Source organism: Pseudorasbora parva, chromosome 22, assembly GCF_024679245.1.
Source record: "Pseudorasbora parva isolate DD20220531a chromosome 22, ASM2467924v1, whole genome shotgun sequence".
NCBI classification, from domain to species: domain Eukaryota; kingdom Metazoa; phylum Chordata; class Actinopteri; order Cypriniformes; family Gobionidae; genus Pseudorasbora; species Pseudorasbora parva.
In genome coordinates, this window is record NC_090193.1 from 20,256,560 (window position 1) to 20,277,300 (window position 20,741).

Here is a 20,741-nt window from a genome sequence, read left to right on the forward strand (position 1 = left end):
GAAAGGCAGAGGCAAGTCAGGCACTCCAAAAATGCTCTAGGTCTTTAAGGGTTAAGACTAGAGGTGTAACGATTCGTTTTAACAATGATTCGATTCGGCTGAAATAAAACAGTCACACTGATTAAAATTTTTGACTAAAAAGTTACTGAATTGATTTCAAGTCACTGAATCGTTTCGGATCATATCGTTCTAAATGAACCAACATCGTCCTTAAATCGTATCGACAACCTCAAATCGTGATACGAATCGAATTGTTGTTAAACGAATTGTTACACCCCTAGTTAAGACAATAGAGACAACCCTTTTAGACCATGTACCTGGCGCGTCAACCATTTTTCCTATTGTTAAATCCCATCAGATTCAGACACACCCTTAGTTACCTTACTTACTGCACTGTGCGCTTTAGACCATGCGCTTAGATTGTTAAAATTGGGCCCGGTGACTTAATGATTCATTTGTAGCAGTTAACAGATAGCAAGAGAGCCAAATGAAAAAGAGTGACCAGGACGGTCCTTAACATTTTTCTTTTTGAGTTCCTCATAAAAGGGCAGCCACATTATTATCAGTTGTCTTTTGTCAACAGTGCTTTTGTCAGTGTTGCACGGAAGTTACTTTCAAACCAAGTGGTCAACGTGCAAATTACGTGGTGAAATCACCCATCTGAAATTCCAGAGTATTTACTAACGCAATCATCATTTTTGAGAGAAATAGTAAAGTTGAATACATATAAGAACAAGTTCCCTGTTTAGGATTTGAATGAATTCAACCCAAGCGCTCTTTGGTGACGTGGATGACTACGTTGCGTTGTGTGTCCATCGTCGTATAAAGCCCGCCCTGACAATTTGATTGGTCCGAACAGCTCCTGTTCGGACATAGTTACTTCCCGACCTCAAATGTTGTGGGCTGGGCTAAGTTTGGCTGTCATCCAGGCTAATTGATACCTGCTGATATATCAATCAATCAAGTTTATCTATATATCGCTTTTACAATGATGTTTTTTTCAAAGCAGCTTCATAGTAGCCTAGAAATCTACACGCACCCTAGCGGCAGCAAATTTAATCTGCCCGCAAGTGTCGTCTAGGAACTCTCAATACCCTTCTGAGCTGTATTCCTCTCAATCTGGACGGGCCAATCACATCGTGTATAGAGTCGGCGGGCGGGGCCATAATGACGACGGCCGAGTTGCGTTTGCATGCTTCTAGTAAACACAGAAACTGGCGAACGGCGGCGGTCTTTCGAATCAGCTTTGACTGCGATTCTGGAAGACTTGGAGTTAAGCTTTTCTCTGAGAAAAGAACAAAGAACGGCACTGAAGTCATTCTTAAAAAGGGAAGATGTGTTCGGAGTTTAGCCGACTGGATACGGCGAATGTTTATCTATGGGTGAACTGTTTCTTCAGCCATTTAAGTTCATTGCCATATATGTAAAATTTCCATCAGATTTGGCCCACGTGCACTGAAAGTGCAAATATTATCAGAAAATTAAATATAATGTGTATTTAATTTAGTTAAATATCTCTTGTCCTATATTTAAACAGTCCTCAGAAGGACAGGGTACAGCATGGACAAACGAGGGGCAGAAAACTAATGGAGTGGAGTATATGACTCTCTCTGGGCAAAACGACTCAGCTGTTTTCTGCCAATTATCCTAATGGCCAGATGGGATCAGGCCGGGCCCAGTGTCACACGAGCAAGTAGCATTAGCATATACAGGTGAGAGGTCCCGCAATCAACGCCTGGCCCCTCTGCTCCTCTCACTGCCACCATGCAACAACTGCTGCGGCGTGACGCGTTTGCTAACCAACAAACTCTTGTCTGTCTATCACCAGACCAAGCTCAATTTAAGATTGAACATTGGTCTGTGGAGTCTGCTCTGTATTTTCTACTGCACAAGAGGGGGATCAAAGAGCATTATTCAAATGACTCTATACACAATTGGATAGTCCTTCCACCAATCAGACCACAAAAGGTTTGATCAACGGGCAATGACCGTGTTAAACCCGCCAATATCGCGCCAGATGGATAAGCCAGTCTGTGATTGGTTCCTGCAAAAGTGTAACAGAAGCAGTAGAAATGAATGTACAGGTTTCCGGACTGAGTTGCCGGGTGAAATCAAATCGCCGGCAGATCAGGCTGGGTTTACCCTGCAGTCTAAACAAACTCTTCCCCTGACAGACATTAGTTTTGTTACAGGTAAGGGCTTTACAGAGCACATTTAAAAAAAAAAAAACTAATAGGTAAATTGCAACTTTTGGATTAAAAATGGCAATTTTTGATTTAAATGTTATTGTTTAGCCACACCCACCTTCGAGCCTGACCACCAGGGGAACCTTGAGCTCCAGTTCTCGGCAGGCCTTGGTGATGCCGTTAGCAATGATGGCACAGTTAACAATCCCTCCGAAGATGTTAACCAAGATGGCCTCTACCTGTATGCGGGAACAGAAGTGAAAAAGATTCTTTATTTAGATAAAAACATACCATGTGTTAGAAAACGCAAAGGTTGATATTTAGAGATAAAGCAAAACCTTCAGGGTTCTCACACAAAGTCCATGGTTACTGGGTACGGTTTTTTAATCATCAGAATCAATCAATTTCAAGGCAATTCAACATTTCAGAGTTGAGGATAACAAGGAAAGTTCATATAAATGATAAAAGATGAGAGGAAGCCCAAAGCTCACATGAATAAAGAACAGCTGCCAAATAGGCTATTAGCACTATATGCTAAAACCTTCATGGAGCTGGAAAAGAGATTTGAGGTGCTTAAGTCCTGAAAAGAGCAGCCCACCTGAAGAGAAGCTAGACATTTGAGTCTAGTGCCGCATCAGCTGTGCTAACAATGCTATATAATGACTGTAATTCCTCAAAAGAACATAAGCAGATTATACTTCAACACAACCTTACAATAATATACATAAATGTATAGTAGCAATCTGTGCAAACACACACAGTCGTAGAACAGCTCATGATTGTGTTACTCCTACAAGGTAAGAATTTAAATAACTCAATGTCAATTCATTTCAGTCAAATTAGCAAGTCAACAGATCAGATTAATTTGCCATGTTTACTCATAATCTATGCTAATCTGTGGGAGTGACTGCTGGCTCCAGTCGGTGGTAATGATGTTTACATGTCTGAGGATTAGAGAGATATTGGCAGATTCAATCGAAAAATGACGTTACCCATCAATTCCTATCCTATCCTATTTCTTGAATTAGTATATTGTGAAAATGAATTTAGGCAGTATCAATGTCTTCTGAACATAGGGATGCTAACAACTCAATCATCTGCTACATGATTAAGAGGTCACACATTACATATAGCTTGCACTTTGTAATTTCACACTATAACAGCATTATCCAATGCTGCTTTAAAAGAACTGTGACATTATTAACTATGTGTCTGTCCTTTTTTAAGCAATTTTTTTAGCAAAATATATAAAATCATGTATAAAATAAAATGGGAAAAATTATAATTACAAACTATGTTGATCTTGCATTACCAATGGTCATGGATGTAATAATAATAATAATAATAATAATAATAATAATAATAATAAAAGTAATAATAATAATATTACTACTAATAATAATCGTTAAATAAATCAAATGAAAAAGCAATTATTACAAATGATCATGATGTATTAATAATAATAATAATAATAATAATAATAATAATAATAATAAATCATTAAATAAATCAAATGCAAAAGCAATTATTACAAATGATCATGATGTATTAATAATAATAATATTAATAATAATAATAATAATAATAATAAAGTAAAAAAACACAAAAAAAAAAAAAAAAAAAAAAAAAAAAAACAATGCCACTATGACCGGTTTATCCTGAATTTTTAGACAAACACTTTCTGTAAGCGTATTAATAATAATAATAATAATAATAATAATAATAATAATAATAATGCATTAAATAAATAAAATGTCATTGTAAATTGTGTTTATCCTAAAATGTAAGTAAAATTTATTATTATTATTTTTAAAATAACTATTATTATTGATAACAATAATAATCAAAATACATACATTGAACATTTTGTTATTATCCACATTTTGTTATTATTATTAAGTTAAAATATACCATAATGAACTGATTATTTTGCTTCAAGCACAAATTGTCAGTAAAATTTGATTAATAATAATGATTAATAATAATAATAATAATAATACATAAGTAAAAAAAAACATTCTAATTTTATTCTTAAAATACTCTAACAACTCTAATTCATATAAATAAAAAGCAATTAGGCTTTGATGCCTTTAGAGATTTAAGACATTTTGATAATTAAATAGATTTACAGTTAACAATTTTGACAGAAAAAAGACTGATTCCCTAGACCGTGCTCTTACTGCTGAAATAGTGAGCTGACTGAGACACAGCCAGCCACACGTATACAGAGAAAAAAAAAATCCAAATATGATTTTTACATAAAAAGAAGAAAAATCAAAGATGAACCCAAAGACTGACAGAGGAAAGGTGAAAAGACAGAGACAGAAATAGATAGAGGCCGAGACTGACAGACATGCAAGACAATGCCTCCTCTAACAGGTAAAGGCCCACCTGGCTGAGCAGCCAGATGGCAAATCCACATCTTTACATCCTGAGATATCACATAGGGCTAGTGTTTCATTGTCAACTTGTGATATAAATAAATCCACACCAAAACTAAAGGAAAAGAAAACACATCTGGCTGTGGTGTTGCTGACAGAATAAAGGGACGCAGTGCCAGAGACTCCAGCATGTGACCCTGAAACGGCAGATTCCCACTCACACGGCAGATGAGTGTGTGGTCTGTTAGTGGATCTGACAGAGAGAGAAAGTGTCTGTAGTGTCCAGCTGCTGATGCTGGGACTGCCAGGCATTTACCATGACTGCGGAATGTCTACATCTGTTGCGCCTTCCCCATCAATCCCAGACTGAACTACTGAAGTCTACACATTAATGCACAACTCTGGCCGGATATGGAGAAAAAAGCACAGACACATATAGAGACAGATCATTGCTCAGCCAAAGGGAGTAATACTGGACCCAGACCTTCCAGTTCAAGTTTTGTCAAATATTCAAATATAAAAAAAAATGCAGGAAATATATACGGTATGTATATATACACAAACAGATCTTTACATGTTAATTAAAAGTTATTTAATCTTTTTTTTTATAATTTTTTATATAGAAAAAAGTGTGTATGTATGTGTGTGTATATATTTACACACACACACACACACACACACACACACACACACACACACACACACACACACACACACACACACACACACACACACACGATCAGTAAATATAAAGTTTTCTTTTTATAAATATATATATATATATATATATATATATATATATATAAAAAAAACTTTATATTTACTGATCGTGTGTGTGTGTGTGTGTGTAAATATATACACTGAAAGTATGAAAGTAAATATATATATTTCTGTGCTGTAGGACTGAACGATTCCGGAGATCTTTTGTACCGGCTGCTATAAGACTTTACAATGAATGCCGATGATTTGCTCTTTATTACTATTGATAGTAACTCTTAACTAAATTTATGTATTTATTTATTATTTGTCGTTATTTATTTATTGCTTGGGCAGAATGTGTTTTTGTTTTTATTTTTATCTGTTCTTAATTCTTGTACTTACTGTGTCTGTTTCTTATGGAATGCTACTCGACACCTGAATTTCCCCTGCTGGGGATGAATAAAGTATTTATCTATCTATCTATCTATCTACACATACATACACACATACATACACACTTTTTTCTATATAAAAAATTATAAAAAAAAGATTAAATAACTTTTAATTAACATGTAAAGATCTGTTTGTGTATATATACATACCTTATATATATATATATCATTTTTACATTGTCTCATCATGTTCATTATTAATTATTAATATTTATCTACCTGTATTTTGGTCTTAAGTTGACAGAAAATTATATATTTTTTATTTGCTTTTAGATTTATCACACATTGTGTATATATATATATATATATATATATATATATATATATATATATATATATATATATATATATATATATATATATATATATATATATATATATTTTTTTTTTTTTTTTATTATAAAAAATGTGATTCAAATAAAAGCAAAGAGAAATGATTTGTGATGTAATTTCGTGTCACATTTGAGTGACGTGCTGCATCATAAGCTTGGTGCTGTTTCTAGGAGCTTAAGGTGTTCATTGACATCAAGCTGATCTGCTGCTCTGGTTCTCCTACAGTCCTCACACCGACACTAGAGGGCAGCACAGATCCAGAGCAACAGCATGGTGTCTCATTCTCCAAACAATACATATCTCCAGCAGCAGCATATTTTTCAATTCGGCCTTTATTGTGCTCAGTCATATATCTTCCAGTCATGCGTTTCCTATTGACATCTATGTATATTAATGATACAGGAGGCATGATTTATGCTTTCTCGTACATGAGTAAATGCTGCTTCGTAAAAATATAGTGCACTTCGCTCAAACTGCCAGTGGGATTTAGAATGAAAAAGAACAAATGCGATAGAAACTGTCAGAGGTGCAGGATCTTATTTTCTCATTTTTTTTGTTGTAAACAAACTTGTTTTACCTTTGGAATGTCGGACTACACCTCCAGGCTTGCACATTCTGAAGCAAATTTTGAGCATATTGTATTAATGTGAAAGTGGAGCACATTTAGCTCAGCTTAAAGAAAAGAGAAGGCTTTGCTTATGACAGTGAGATGAAAAAGATGTCTCAATGTACTGCAGGTAATGACGCTAAGTGGCAGACCACATGATACAGTGCATATTGATCTAGAAAATAACTTACTGTGTCTAAACATGAAGCTTCTTACATTTGATTTAGCTAATGTCAGCTGTCCATGTACAGATAACAAATCAATTCTCGTTTGTTATAGCTACAACGATCCAATTCATCTACTTGTTGTTGTGCACAAGCTCAAATCATTTCAATTTATAACCAATTAGGCAAACGAATGCTGCTCTGAATCAATCAAACATGCTTAATCAATGAACATAAGCAGTACAATACAGAAGAACAAAGGATGATTTAGAGTAAAGAGATTTGAAGCCATCACTGTTACTTTAGAATGACAGACACATGGACGGACAGATGGACAGACAGATAGATAGACTGGGATGACCATACTTTGATTGCCGAAAACCAGGGCACTCGGCCTGGCAATGAGATACTGAAATGATACTCAACGTTTACTCAAAGATTCATTATTAATTTCTATACATTTAAGGTATGCCCCTTCTGTATGGATAGAAAACTGTTATATTAGGGCCAGGACAGGACAGGACAGGACAGGACAGGACAGGACAGGACAGGACAGGACAGGACAGGACAGGACAGGACAGGACAGGACAGGACATGAAAACAGGACGTTTGGTCACCCTAAGACAGACAGACAGACAGACAGACAGACAGATAGACACCCTGTCAGATGGACGGATGGATGGATGGATGGATGGACAGATTCATAGACAGAAACACTGTCAGATGGATGGATTGATGAACAGATAGACTGTTGGATGGTTGGATGGATGGATGGATGGGTAGACATAGACTGTTGGATGGATCAAGGTTATTTTCGTAAACGAAAACTGAAACTAAGACTAAAACTATTGGTCAAAAAACATTTTCGTAAACTGAAATAAAATTAAAAAATCTGAATAAATAAGAAACTAAAACTAAACGAAACTAACTACTCTTACTAAAAAACTAACTGAAATAAAATAATAATTAGCAAAAATAAATATTCGTTTTCGTTATTAATAAGCTCTCTTTAATGTGGTGGAGAATCTGACTGTGGCGGTTGAGGGAGTGTCTGTATTGCGCTACTGCGCGTGAAGTGATCTGAGTGACGGACACGTGCAGACAGGCAACACATCGCTAAACGGCAGTTCACAAAGAATCAATGCGTCCGTGGCAGTGAAATGGGAAATAACACAAGGTAATGAGATGCACGTTGAACTTCTTTTAACTTAAGCTCACTGTTTTAGAATGCCGTTTCTTACGCGACGAGAGACGCAGGCGCAAAAGTCAGCAACTAGTAGCAAGTACTAGCCTACTGTCCGTTTGAGATTTCATGTTTGCATGATATTGACAGGCTCAAAGGTGTTATCATAATCATTTACATTATATTATATTATTATCTGTGTGGAGACATTTCCCCACAAAGTAGGGTAATACCAGGATACACACACACACACACACGTTTGTTTCACTATATAAGTGAGGACATTGCATAGACTTCCATTGATTTTATATCAGGTTAATGATATTTTATATCCCCTAACCCAACCCCTATCCCTAAACCTACCCATCCCAAGAACGTGCAAAACAATAGATTTAAATAAAAACATGTTTTGGCCGATTTATAAGCCTTTTTAACTACTGAGGACCAGTCAAATGTCCTTATTAGTCAGTTATCATAATATTTTACTAGATAAGTGAAGACATTGGCCCCCTTTACAATTATAGCACAACACACACACGCACACACACACACACAACAGTGTGTGTTGGCTTTATTCAGATGACTTTAGCTGTGGTCTTACACTGCTAGCCTACATTGTACTACTGAAGAAATTAAAATAAGCTTTTAATTGTTTAACATTATTTCATCTTTGTTATGAATGAGTTTGTCTGGAATTTATAATTTTTACTTTTATATTTTACTTTGTATTTATTTTGTTCTTTAAGATAGGCTAATACTCAGAGGATCTATGTCAAAAATATCAAATATAATTTTTTAATATCAAAATATAATTTATTTCATTTTTAATCTCCAGATCGTTGTTTGTATAGGTCATAGTTTGAAACCCAACTTTATGCATGTTTTGTAAGACCGTCCTAGGTTTAAACAATAATGCTCGTTTATCAAGTTATTTCACTTAAGGATGTTTAGTAAGATTAAACTCTAATCTGTGCAAACATTAAACTTTGCTGAAATTAAAAACCTTGATTTGGTCTCTACGCTTCATTATGCTAACTCTGCTAAACTATAATTACTAAAACTAAAACTGAAACTTAATAAATAAAAACTAAATAGAAATGTATTTGCAAAATAAAAACTAAACTAAAACTAGCAAAACCATTTGTAAAACGAACTAAAACTAAACTGAAATTTGTAGCAAAATTGAAAACGATAATAAAATAAAAACTAATTTCAAAAAGCAAAACTATAATAACCTTGGGATGGATAGACAGAATGGATAATGATAGGAAGACTATTGGATGGATGGATATACAGATAGAAAGGCAGAGAGACTGTCAGATGGATAGACAGATAGAGATAGAGATAGATAGAGAGAGAGAGAGAGAGAGAGAGAGAGAGAGAGAGAGAGAGAGAGAGAGAGAGAGAGAGAGAGATGGATGGATGGACGGAAGGATAGACAGGATGGATAGACAGACAGAAAGGCAGACAGACTGTCAGATGGATAGAAAGATAGAGATAGAGAGATGGATGGACAGAAGGATAGACAGGATGGATAGATAGATAGAAAGGCAGACAGACTGTCAGATGGATAGACAGATAGAAAGAGAGAGAGATGGATGGATAGACAGATAGAAAGAGAGAGAGAGAGATGGATGGACAAGATGGACAGGGACAGACAGATGGACGGAAGGATGGGCAGACAGTCGGATGGTTGGTTGGATGGACAGACAGAAAGACTTGTCAGAGAAAGAGAGAGAGAGAGAGAGAGAGAGAGAGAGAGAGAGAGAGAGAGAGAGAGAGAGAGAGAGAGAGAGAGAGAGAGAGAGAGAGAGAGAGAGAGAGAGAGAGAGAAAATGTTCCAGCCAAACGTTCTTCATTTTGAAGTTTTTTTTGCATCAAAATAAGCAGAAATGTCCCAAAGAGTATCAAGCGCTCTTAAACAAAGCATACCATCTCAGCTTCTGTCAAAGTTGCTGTTTGTTTGCATTAGCCTCCAGTATCACATGACCATTTTAGATTACATGAATCACAGACTTCTAAGAAAGCTGTGACTGACCGCATCAGTAAACTGTCCCTGTCTGTTTTCACTTTTAAGTAAGCAGTCTACTTTCGACTAGGCCTTTTCATCTTTATTTGCTTTGGAGTGTCTTTTGTTTCAGGGAACGTTCTCTGTGACACGAGACAGCTCTGACGCTGGCAGTGGCTTGTACACCGCACCCACTAGTCATTAGTTTCATCCAACATACTCAGTGATGAGTTTTATAGCCTTGGAACAATAATCCCATAAACAAGTTGAAACAAAGGCAGTCTGCTTTAAAAAAAGGAGGCAAATCTCGATTAACACGTGGCCCATTAGAAATACCGTCGTGCCGCTATCAGCGCCAGGACGCCTGTGGTGTGGCCGGGCAACGCTGGCATTATCTTCCAGCCGCACATTGGCAGCTGTGCTCCCAGAGAAAGGGGAGTCTACCCCTGTTGACCAGCGCTAATCAATCCGCAGAAGTGCATCTGTCTTTTGTTGACGCCTAACAGATTGTGCTGAAGGAGTGAAAACGTTCGTCTCACCGTACCCTATTAGCACAATTGTTCTAGTTTATCTGCACAAAGCAGGCTTTGCGTGCTAGCTTTTGAATGCTTTCACACCATAGTCTCTTAGTTGATGCGGAATGCTTCAATAAGCCAGAGGTCAAGGGTTAAAACCCAACATTTTCAAATAAAGAGGGGCGGCTGACAGCCGTCATCAATCTGAACGGAGGAGCGGAGGGCAGTTGTCTGTTCTTGCACATTAGAGCGTCACAATAATGGCGTTTCTGTAGGAGTTTAAATCGTAATATATTAATAACATGCAGCTTGCTTCCTTAAAGGGATAGTTCGCTTTGAAATTAAATTTTGATATGTTTTAGCTTACCTCATGGGCATCCGAGATGTAGGAGTGTTTGTTTCCCCAGTAGTTTCAATTTTGATCATTTTAGGTCAATCCGTTCTTGTCTGTGCCTCACATAATGCAGGTCTATGGTCACCACCTCAAAGAGCATACACAGAGAAGTCCAAATGAAAGAATCCCCCATCGTAAGTACACACTGATGGCCTAAGACACGAAATGAGCGGTTTGTGTGAGAAAACGAACAGTATTTATATTGCTTTTACCTCTTGTACACCACAGGAAATATGCACGCGCACCCTTGGATTAGTCGCAAGTAGTGTGTACAAGAGGTAAAAACAATATAAATACTGTTCATTTTCTCACACAAACCGCTCGTTTCGTGTCTTAGGCCATCAGTGTGTACTTACGATGGGGGATTGTTTAATTTGGACTTTTCTGTGTATGCTCTTTGAGGTGGTGACCATAGACCTGCATTATGTGAGGCACAGACAAGAACGGTTTGACATAAAATGATCAAAATTGAAACTACTGGGGAAACAAATACTCCTACATCTCGGATGCCCATGAGGTAAGCTAAAACATATCAACATTTAATTTCAAAGTGAACTATCCCTTTAACATTAAAGGACAACTCTGGTGAAAAATGAGCCTGGGGTAATAAACACATGGTTACCGAGTAGCCCATTCTCTGGGATGCGTTTTCATGAAAATTGAATGTAAAGAGTTTTATCTCTAAAAACAAATTTGCTTATACCGCTAGCTTATGAGGCGTAGACTAATCAAATAAAATTGGTAGTTAATAACATTAACAAGGCTCAAAGTAGCCTCACACTAACACGGTAGCATAATGAGGGTCCCTACATGCAAACGAAGCATTGAGAACTTTATAAGTGTACAAACAGTTTAATAAGAAGATACTTTATAAAGACAGTACATTACACATTTACAGACAGCCATCTTGGAAAACAGTCTCGACCAGTCGAGCCACGAACGCTGTGCTAATTGAGCTGATCGATAGGAATTAAGCTTGTGAAATCTAATTACATGGAAATGCGTTAATTATATCTGTTTATTAAAATATATGGTTGACTAACTACAAGGGAAGAAGGTGTCCCATATGAGATTCCAAGTCATAGTTCATCACTTAGCACAGCGTTCGTGGCTCGACTGGTTGAGACTGTTTTCCAAGATGGCTGCTCTTTGTATACGCGTAATGTACTGTCTTTATAAAGTATCTCTTATTAAACTGTTTGTACACTTACAAAGTTCTCAATGCTTCGTTTGCATGTAGGGACCCTCATTATGCTGCCGTGTTAGTGTGAGGCTATTTTGAGCTTTGTTAGCGGTATTAACTAGCGATTTAATTTGACTGCTATGCCACATAAACTAGCATTGTAAGCTAATCTGTTTTTAGAGATAAAACTCTTTACATTCAATTGGAATGAAAACGCATCCCAGAGAACGATCTACTCAGTAACCATGTGTTAATTACCCCTAGGCTCATTTTTCACCAGAGTTGTCCTTTAAATATTAACAGTCAGAGCATGAATACACAAGACTTCCCGACACTTTTTAGGAAAACGGCATGTTATCAAAGCTGGGAAACACTGATGTACAAAATGCTTCATCATGCCCCATTTGAACAGCTTGGGCTTCATATCTCCTCATATCAATCCCCCCAAATTTGGCATAGTCATACAGATATGAAAATAATATTCAAATATTTTGGCAAAGTGTAAGCTTAGGTGACAGCAAAGCCAGTGCCATCGATAAGAAAGTTAATATGCCTTTTTCCTTTTTGATATCTCCGTCTTTTGGCTCTCTTCATTTGGCACAATCTTATCCACATCTAGAGGCTATTTTCCCCCTTCTACTAATCCATTGCCAGTGGTTCTGTCGTTCCTCTGGAGCAAAGAGAAAGGAAAAAAGGGACGGGGGGAGAGAAAGACGTGGTTTGGTCCCAGGCTGTTATTGAGGGCTCAGATTGGGCCTGGCACAGGGGATAAGAGAGAAATAATTATCCAGCCTGCTGAAGCATGACAGCTTCTCTCTTCACCCAGACTGAAGGAGATGAAGCATTATGTCAAAAAATCAGCTCGCAAAACACAGACACATCCTGACACCGCCATTCCGAGTATCACTTCGTGTTAGGAGACACTTGAGAACTGCCGGTCGACTTTTTGTGATTGACAGCTTTGACGGGATCTTTCTTCCGCCTTGTGGCTGAGGCTGAACGTATCGAGTGCTTCTCGGTCAACACAAGTTTCAGGATGCACGGGTGTATAAAGGAGGAGACGTGTTTGCATTTGGGAATGTCCATTTTTCTCCAAAAAACAGCTTCATGTTGGTGGCTAGCTGACCCCTTTAATGGGGCACTTCGATTTCCGAAGTGGTTTCCGGAATAGTGGAATCTGGTCATTCAAACGGAACTTACAGTATAATGCAGAATGGACGGAAATTTGAAATCTTTTGGACGAATAAATGAAAATAGGGCTGTTCATTTATTCAAATTGAATGTTAAATTACAAAAAGACTATTTAAATGTCTCTGTGAATGAGTGGCATAGTTGCATCTACTAAACACAATAAACATCTGCTGGACAATCCACATGAACTTTATCTTCAGAACTGCTCTGAGAGTAGCCTAGAAATTTAGACGCAATCCAGTGCTTCTCAAACTTTTTTGGTCCCGCGCCCCTCCTGCAGTACCTCTGCGCCCCCCTTAGGGGCCGCGCCCCACAATTGGAGAACCACTGACGCAATCTAATTTGCAACCAGGGTAGTCTAGCAACTCTCTGTTGGCTTGCGAGCTGGAAACAAAAAACTCTGGTCAGGCCAATCACATCGTGTATAGAGTCGGTGGGCGGGCTTAACATAATGATGGCAGTTGTTTTAAAACAAAAAACAAAGCTGCTGCTGAATGGCGGTCTTTCGAATTGGCTTTGACCGCGACTCTGGAAGACTTGGAGTTAAGCGTTTCTTTGAGAAAAGAACGGCACTAAAAACATTTTTAAGAGAGAATTTTGTGCTCGGAGCTTTGCCGACCGGATACGGCGAAAGTTTAATCTATTAATTAGCTTCGCTTCACCTTCCTCGTTGCTCTGGTTGGTGGTAGCGCTATCTTATTGCATGGAGAGGGAGTTTGAAAGACAACCGTTTATCCCGCCCCCTCGGATTGAGCCCTGCCAATGGTGTGTTCCCAGACCCAACATCTTCATGTGGGACGGCCTTGTCAGGCTACTTGGAAAGTTTACTTTACAAGCATTTCACCATTTTGTTTGACAAAAAATATTGTCATATCATATATATATATATATATATATATTAGGGCCGGGACTTTAACGCGTTAATTAAGATTAATTAACTACGGGACTTTAACGCGTTAATTAATTACGCAAAAAAAAAAAAAAATTAATCGCACTTATTTTTGCCCCGCGGAACGTTTTTCAATGAATGAGTTTTGACGGACCGATTATACTGGAACACCAACTAGCGCTCATGAGTCACGACAACAACCATGAAAACAACAAACCATAGTGAACATGAACGAAGAAGCTGATGAGACCGTTTTGCTTAGCCCCGTGGATGGGAAATTTAGTTTTAAAAAACGAAATGATGGAAGCGTCGACAAGAGCATGGTTGTGTGCAAGCTATACAACAGGGGTATCCAAAGTCGGTCCTGGAGGGCCACTGACCTCCTGCAGAGTTTAGCTCCAGCTTGCCTCAATACACTGCTAAAGTTTCTAGTATGCCTAATAAGACCTTAATGAGCTGGTACAGGTGTGTTTAATTGGGGTTAGAGCTAAACTCAGCAGAACAGTGGCCCTCCAGGAGCAGGATTGGACACCCCTGCTATACAACAAAGAATTTGCATATCACCGCAGCACATCGAGCCTCAAATATCACAAATATGCTTTTGCTACACTTAATGGCAAACATTGCACTGGTCTGCTGGACTGAAATAAATAAACAATATTTTGTTGATTAAGCTTATGTATTCAGTCATTATTCAATGGTATACTAAAAATACATGTGAAAAATTACTTCTCATTGTTCTCAGGTAAAATATTTATATGCGATTAAAATGCGATTAATTTCGATTAATTAATTACAAAGCCTCTAATTAATTAGATTAATTTTTTTAATCGAGTCCCGGCCCTAATATATATATATATATATATATATATATATATATATATATATATATATATATTAGGGGTGTGATAATGAGATCTTGTACCACGAGACTAAACTGTGACGAGATATCTCATTGAGGTGAAAAGCTGTCTCGTCATATTCTCATGACCTGCTCATGAAGGAGTGTGAGGGTGAAGTTTATATTACGCCTCGACCCTAGTTTTGCTTTTCATAGAAATAAATATTTAATTCAGGTGGATAATCACAAAAGTCGTTTCAATTCCATCAGCTCATCTAGAATGAGTTGTTCAAGTCTTGCGCAGCAGTGATCACGGGACGAGAAGACGAGTGTGTGCTACATATTAGTGGACAAAACCGTGGCGGAGGATTGGTTGTTCAACAGAAGCGTCAGACTTATATTTTAAACTGCGTGCTCAGCAACACTGCTCCCTAATCACAGAGTACACATGATCGTGAAATTAAAAGTAAACGGGAATGCGCATTCAAACGAGATTTCAATAAGTTACTGCTGTTTGAAAGCGGCTCCCTGAGGCATGAGAAGTTCTCCCAATATTAAAGCTATCTAGTTGTAACCATCTCTTAGCTCTGTATCAGTATGCTTGAAAAAAAAAGGTCTCTATTTGCACTTTGAATATTGAGTACTTTGATTATGGTGGTTTGCCCTTAATATCTATTATCAATTTGAAGGAAGGAGTTCAGTGAGGAGGTCAAAAGAAGCTCATGTGCTAGCCTGACGTGGTCATACTCAAATCTAGTCAGAATATGAGTCTTATACTGCTCCATTGGGCTATAATTATGGGGCTTGTTTAAACCGAACCAGGAAAGACATCAATTAGATAGACCTACAACCAATCAGAGCAACGGAATTTGGGAAAACAATAAAAGAGATTTCATAGGGCCCTACTTTATCCCGACAGTCGCGCTATCTCCCATATTCCAAGAATCTCTCCTCTCTGTAGATTTGTCGCTGAACTGCTCTTAGGAAAAATTTATAAATAAATTCTCCCTAAACACGTGCCCTTTTTTCTCTCCAAGATTCAGCAAATCAACACTGGCTATGGGTTCACATTGTACTAACGTCTTTTATCCCTCCGTACAACGTGAAGTCCGAGTAAGATGCGCGCCTGCTCTCTTCCATCTTTCTAGGGAAGAAAAGAAACCAATCACAGCAGAAATAGATTTTCAGCCAAAGACTACAGGCATTGACGGAAGGTGAGCAGTGTGTCCTGGTGAATTGAAGCCTAGCGTCGGCCATATCCGCTTCAAGGTCTGCATCTCTTGTGCTTTAGTGGTGGGGTTGTGAGCTGTGACAGCTACCGTTTCAGGTTGAAGCATATCAGAGATGAGCTAGACCATCCTTTCAGACGGCACGTCATTCAATACTCTCTCAACAAACAGGACTCAATACTGTCAATAGAGAAAAGGACACCGAGTTTCATGAGGTCGAGAACGCTCATAAAAAGTTATGCTTGAGATGACGTCAGAAACAAGTTTCTGCTTCATTGGTAAACAGTTGGATCATGGAGATTTGAATCATTTCACTGGAGGGTCATTTAAAGGGCCTTCTGTATTTCCTCAAATCTGTCATTTAAAATCTAAAGTTCTTCATCTGTTGATATGATTTAAATACTCTATATTATTATGTATATCCTCCAATCAGGCATAACATTATGACCTAATAGTGTATTAGTCCCCCTTTTGTTGCCAAAATAGCCCTGACCTGTTGAGGCATGGACTCCACTAGACCCCTGAAAGTGTGCTGTTGTATCTGGCACCAAGATGTTAGCAGCAGATCTTTTAAGTCCTGTAAGTTGCGAGGTGGGGCCTCCATGGATTGGATTTGTTTGTTTCAATGTCAGCACATCCCACAGATGCTCGACTGGATTGAGATCTGGGGAATTTGGAGCAAAAGTCATCACCTCAAACCATTCCTGAACCATTTTTGCTTTGCGGAAGGGCGCATTATTAAAGCGCTGTTGAAAGTGGCCACAGTTTCCACAAAACGGTGTACATGGTCTGTAACAATGCTAAGGTAGGTAGTACGTGTCAAAGTAACATCCACATGGATGGCAGGACCCAAGGTTTCCCAGCAGAACATTGCCCAAAGCATCACACCGCCTCCGCCGGCTTGCATTCTTCCCATAGAGCATCCTGGTGCCATTGGTTTACCACACGTACGCCACACACGTTTTTACATTATGTAAAAGAAAAAATGATTCATCAGACCAGGCCATCTTCTTCCATTGCTCTGTGGTCCAGATGCTCACATGCGTACCTTTGGCACTTTCAGCATGGACACCCTGACTGGCTTGTGGCTATGCAGCCCCATATGCAACAAACTTGCAATGCACACCTTCCTATCAGAACCAGCATTAACTTCTTGAGCAATTTGAGCTACAGTAGCTTGTCTGTTTAATCGGACCACACGGGCCAGCCTTTTCTCCCCTTGTGCATCATTGAGCCTTGGCCGTCCATGACCCAGTCGCCAGTTCACCACTGTTCCTTCCAATGTGGCCGTTGTCAAACTCGCTCAAATCCTTACGCGTACCCATTTTTTCCTGCTTCTAACACATCAACTTTGAGAACAAAATGTTTACTTGCTGCCTAATATATCCCACCCACTAACAGGTATATTTATGTAGCCAAGAAAATATAGACATTTTTCAGTTCTTAATTAAAGTGAAAGTTCACCCCAAAATGTTGTCATCACCCTCATGTAGATTAGATTTCTATTCTTTGATCATGCAAATCTGAGCACTTTAGACATATTTTTAATCGTATAGTTACTTGCACCCAACCATTTTAAAATCCATGATTCCAATATTCTGCTCAAATACATCTTGATGCTTTTCGCTTCCGGCGTGTACAGAAAGAAGACTGGAAAACTTGTCATGTCAAGCCTGGTTAGGAGACCATGCCTTGTGCCCTCTAGCTTAAAGGGACTATAACAGCATACTGCCGTCTCTCCGTCTCTCTCTCTCTCTCTCTCTCTCTCTCTCTCTCTCTCTCTCTCTCTCTCTCTCTCCGTCTCTCTCTCCGTCTCTCTCTCCGTCTCTCTCTCTCTCTCTCTCTCTCTCTCTCTCTCTCTCTCTCTCTCTCTCTCTCTCTCTCTCTCTCTCTCTCTGTGTGTGTTTGTGTAAGAGAATTTGTTTATGCTTTTAAGTCCCTTTATGTTTCTTGCAGCATTTTCTAATCAGACTGCCTATATATAAAACATATAATAATAAAAAAACTGCAAGCGAATGCCCATCACACCTCAATTTAAAACCTGAAGTTGGATGCAGGCTCATTTATGAGAGAAATCTGAAGGTCTCAAAGGTATCAGAAGACAATGTGCTGCAGATATAAAGAGGGAATGGAGAAATGAAAAACTGGTTAAAAAAGAAATAAATCACAAACTACTGCTCTGTTCCAAAACCTAGTGAGCTGCCTACTGAGAAAACATTTTGAGACATCAAGGGTACAACAATGCAAAGGCTCCTCAAACACAATTTTGGCTACATTTTAAGCCAAAATGAGTATGTTGGAGACAATCCCAGAATGCACTGCGATACGTTCTGTGAAAAAAATAAATTCATGAATGAGGACAAATTCTGGTTAATCGAACTCAATACCGACATAAAAGAGTAAACAAACAAAAGTGCAGTGTAATTAAAATGTTTATATTTTACATATTTGTGTAATCCATGTATTTTTATGCATATTAGAGTATCATGCAATTAGCTTACGCTAACAACACAAACTATTGATATTGAAAATATTAAGCTTTTTTAACTTTTATAATATATTTATAATTGAGTGCCAGTATTAATTAATGATAATTGAGTAGCAAATCAGCATATTAGAATAATTTATGAAGGATCATATGACTAGAATAACCATACTGATTTTTATGACTTTAAATTCAGCTTTGCTATCACATCAATATATTACAATTTTAGAAATATAAAAGTAAAAAAGTTATTTTAAAATGTAATATTGCACAATATTGTTTTTGCTGCAATTTTAATCAAATAAATGCAGCATTGATGACCATGAGACTCAAATACATAATAATAAACTTTTCTAGTAGTATACGTATGCTCTGTATTCTACAACTGTATGTTCTTCAATAAAAACAGTAGTTATTGACGGAAAATAAATGATATATGATTTCAGATCTAGATTTTTTTTTTTTTTAGCATAATAATTTAGATTAGAGCTATATTTTTTTAAAGGTGCACTATGTAGAATTTTTGCAGTAAAATATCCAAAAAACACTAGGCCAGTGTTATGTTTTGTTCAGTTGAGTTCTTACAATATCCCAAATGTTTTTAACTATTTTTAAATTGTGAGAAAAGTGCTATTTTAACCAATGAACCGGGAAGTCTGAGGGAGTCGACTGTCAATTGCGTCATATCTGCGTTATCCTCGGATTCCGGTTTAATGTGGCAGAAACGCTTTACTCTTAGCAGTGTGAACAAGTGTCAAAGCAGCCGCTGAGCGAACGCACAGACGTTATAACTGCATTTTAAACACACTTACATGTATTTAATATGATAAATAGAGCTGCGTTACCTCATACTCATGACTTGAAAAGAGGAAATGGCGCCGGCGACTGTGTCCCGCCATAATAAAAGTCCCGCTGCTCACGAGCGCTGTGTTGTGCAACAATTGCTTCAGCGGTCTTGCTCAGCTCCCACAACACTCCCGCTCTGCTTCATACTACAGTAATGTTAATAATCACATCCATGAACATGATTTCTGTCTGAGTCATATCCCGATTCTTTTCCACCGGCTGTGAGGTGAAGACCACATTTCTCTAGATTCTGCGCTCAAACCTGACATCATCAAACTACGCATTTGTTTTGAATTGGTGCCCTCTAGTGGACAGAAAATTTACATAGCATAGCTTTAATATATGATTAATATTTTACAAATGTAAAAACTTTAAACTTTAAGTTAAGGTTACCTAAATTTGCTGAAGCCCCCTAGTGAGACCGGACTCCCAGATAGTGAAACACTGATAGAGTCTAAATTGGCCATTTATGAGGTTTCATGATATAACACTTCCGTAGGCAGTTTGCTATGATTTGCGACAGGGCACCTTAAAGAAATGAGAGCTGAAAAACTGACACTCAAAAACATGGAGAATATGCAGAAATGATATAATGAAAAACGGGATTAAAAATGAGAGCGATCAAGCAAGCATGATGAGAAAGCTGACACATGTCAATCAAGGCTGCAAATTTCATTTCCTCTCATGATGCTCACACACACACACACACACACACACACACACACACACACACACACACACACACACACACACACACACACACACACACACACACACACACACACACACACACACACACACACACACACACACACACAAAGCTGCTGTGTTGAGCGGCTGACATCAGCAGACAGCAGCAGGAGCATTATTCATCCCGGAGAGAGACGTGTCGTCAGTGACAGACAGACATAAATATCCTATATCACCCTCAGAGGGGTTAATGTGTGTCGATCACAGAGTATTGAGACAGGGGAACAGAGATGTTCAACAGACAGCAGATGTATCACACATGCACAAGAGCACAGGAACACACGCAACACTCACAGACCCGTCACTACGCGCCGAATACAGGAGAGCAGAATCCACTTTAGAGTGGAAATCCAGCTAAATATAGGAAGATACCCGACAGAGAATCCACTGACACATTCACAAATG

At 38.1% G+C, this 20,741-nt stretch overlaps 1 protein-coding gene across 1 annotated transcript in view; it reads right to left on the reverse strand.

The window, feature by feature from the left end:
* The window catches only part of suclg2 (succinate-CoA ligase GDP-forming subunit beta), a 160,852-nt gene that overhangs the window by 8,015 nt on the left and 132,096 nt on the right, over positions 1-20,741 (reverse strand). Inside the window, exon 10 of the mRNA XM_067432119.1 lies at positions 2,305-2,425. Coding sequence (XP_067288220.1) covers positions 2,305-2,425 — 121 coding nt within the window. The remainder of the gene's footprint in view (positions 1-2,304; positions 2,426-20,741) is intronic.